The sequence below is a fragment of the Chenopodium quinoa genome, unplaced genomic scaffold (assembly GCF_001683475.1).
Source record: "Chenopodium quinoa cultivar QQ74 unplaced genomic scaffold, ASM168347v1, whole genome shotgun sequence".
NCBI lineage: Eukaryota > Viridiplantae > Streptophyta > Magnoliopsida > Caryophyllales > Amaranthaceae > Chenopodium > Chenopodium quinoa.
In genome coordinates, this window is record NW_018743919.1 from 257,860 (window position 1) to 260,486 (window position 2,627).

The 2,627-nt window shown below is 42.1% G+C and overlaps 1 protein-coding gene across 1 annotated transcript; it reads right to left on the reverse strand.

Annotated features, from left to right (window-relative positions):
• Positions 1–328: 328 nt before the first annotated feature.
• LOC110687113 lies at positions 329–1,984 on the reverse strand. The gene has a single exon (XM_021863733.1). The coding sequence runs from the start codon at positions 1,982–1,984 to the stop codon at positions 329–331; it is 1,656 nt and encodes a 551-aa protein (XP_021719425.1).
• Positions 1,985–2,627: the final 643 nt, after the last annotated feature.

The window sequence follows — 2,627 nt, forward strand, 5'->3', positions numbered from 1 at the left end:
TATGCATATAACAGTGTAAATGGACAAGGGGAGAGGGAAACAAATCTACTGATCAGGAGGGGTAGGGGGAAAACCATACCTCGGGTCGGAGTTAGGTTGGAAGCACGGACGTGCCTTATTTCGTGGACTCCATCTTCGTAGAATTTTCTCTTTTCACCTATTTAGATAGAGAAAATAATAAAAATTAGAACACTAATAACCAGATCAAGAATCAAAAATAAAAATAAAAAAAAAGAATAAAAGAAAAGTAAAGGATCGAGAATGGGTTGCCTCCCATTTAGCGCTTGTTTATAAGGTCTTTAGCTTGACCGTAGTGATACTCATTGGCTCAACCGGGATCACCACACGAAGAAGGAGTTCCGCGATGTTGCCCATGAAAATATCTGCTTCCAAGTGACTCCTTCATTTTATAATTGACCTGCCTTGTATCCGAACTCACCTTCATATGGCCAAACACATCATCGGGTGGAATTTTGTCCTTGCTTCTCACGAACATTCTATCAAATACATACTTATCAACCAAGGGCTTAGTAGCATCGATTCTTAAGCAAGTACCACCATCAAATATAGAATTATGTTCATCAAAGAGCTTGAACATGACTTGTTTATCCTGGGCCCTAATGGTGACTTGTCCTTTAGGAACATCTATTAAAGCTTGACTTGTGGCAAGGAATGGACGACCAAATATAATCGGGATCTTATGGTCTTCTTTCATGTCCATAACAACAAAATCAACAGGAAAAACAAGTTCACCAACCTTAACTAATACATCTTCAACCACACCCTTAGGGAGTCTAGAGGTCCTATCAGCCAATTGAAGAGAAATAGGGGAAGGTCTAAGTCCTTGCAAGCCTAAACTCTCATATAATGAATAGGGCATTAAGTTAACACTAGCACCTAAATCGCACAAAACCCTATCGAAAAATTTCTCGTTTATCGTGCAGGGAATAGTGAAACTACCCGGATCATGCAGCTTAGGTGGTAGGTTATCATATAAGAGAGTAGGGCCCTTCTTATTTACTACTTCCTTATCCTTTTGTTGATCTTTTATATTCTTTACAAAATTTGCAAATTGAGGCATTTGAACTAAAAGATCAGAAAAAGGAGCAGAAGCGTGTACCTTCTCGAGGGCTTCGCAGTATTTCCCAAAATGTCTATCGATTACGACTTTTGACAACCTTTGCGAGAAAGGCATTGGTTCCTCATAAGCCGGTGGAGCAACATATTTGGGGCCTTGGACATCTTTGCCCCTTTCATCTTTCCTAGACTCCACACTGCACAACTTCTCACCTATTTGCCTCGGAGATGGTTCATCTCTTCTCAAGAAAACTACATTGCATTGTTCTTTCTGGACCTTTGCTTGATCATGAAGAGTTGATAGGCAACTCACCTGTTGTGAAAGTTGACTTATTTGGGTTTCCATGAGCTTACTCTGGGCTTGCAACTGTTGGATGGAGCTACCTTGTTGTTGGATGGCACTATTGGTTGTGGTAATGAAGCTCTCCATCATCAACTCAAGGCTAGATTTTTGGGGAAGTAGTTGCGTTGGTTGTTGGTTCATAGGTGTTCTTTGTTGGAAACCGGGTGGTGAGTTGTAGTTGTTGGATAAGGATGGTTGTGATGGTGGATTCTGTTGTCCTTGGGTGTTCTTATAAGAGAAGTTGAGATGTTGTTTCCAACCTTCGTTGTAAGAATTGGAGTAGGGATCAAAAGGCTGTTTGGGGTTCAAAAAGTAGAAAGCATTGGCTTGTTCGATAGATATCTCACTCATATTCTGCGGGCAATCCGGTGCGATGTGGCGCTGCAAATTGCACAATTGACAAACCTCCAGTGGGCTAGTAGAAGTTCCAGATTGGAACTTATCAAACCTGCTTGTTAGTACCTGCACAGAACAGGCTAACATAGTCAAAGCATCTACATCAAGCTTACCTCCTTTTTTCACATTTTGACGACCTCCTGGATGATAATTATCATTGGCCGCCATCTTCTCAATCGGCTCCTTTGCCTCAGTTGGGTTCTATGTCAAGAGAGAACCCCCTGACGCAGCATCAATGTAGATTCGGAACTCATGGGTTAGGCCATTATAGAAGGTTTGAATCAACAGCCACTCTGGGATACCGTGATGAGGGCATTGTCTCTGTAACCTCTTGAACCTTCTCCAAGCCTCATAGAGAGACTCGTCATCTGACTGTCGGAAGGTGGATAGCTTGTTCCTCAACCTGACAGTCTTCTCATGTCCCAAAAACTTCACTAAGAAGGCTTTCACTAGCTTGTCCCATGTATCGAACGAGCCAGTTCCTTCATCTCTCAACCACTCCTTTGCCCTATCCCGTAATGAGAAGGGGAAAAGGCGTAGTCTAATTGCATCATCTGTAACACCATTCATCTTCATAGTATCACATTTCTCCAAAAAACTATCAATATGACTTACTGGGCAATTATGTGGTAGCCCTGCGAATGAATCATTGGAGATGAATTGGATGAATTGCGGCTTGAGCTCGAAGTGCTGAGCCGTCACAGGTGGTCTAACGATGCTATAAAGGATTCCGGTAGTCGTATCAGGAATACCGTACTCCAAAAGGGATTTCGTTGGTTGGTCTACCATGTTTCTATTGGTTTGATTTCTC

Excerpts from the sequence above, each read along its gene's own strand:
- LOC110687113 (XM_021863733.1), bottom strand. The coding sequence starts at position 1,984 with ATGGCGGCCAATGATAATTATCATCCAGGAGGTCGTCAAAATGTGAAA.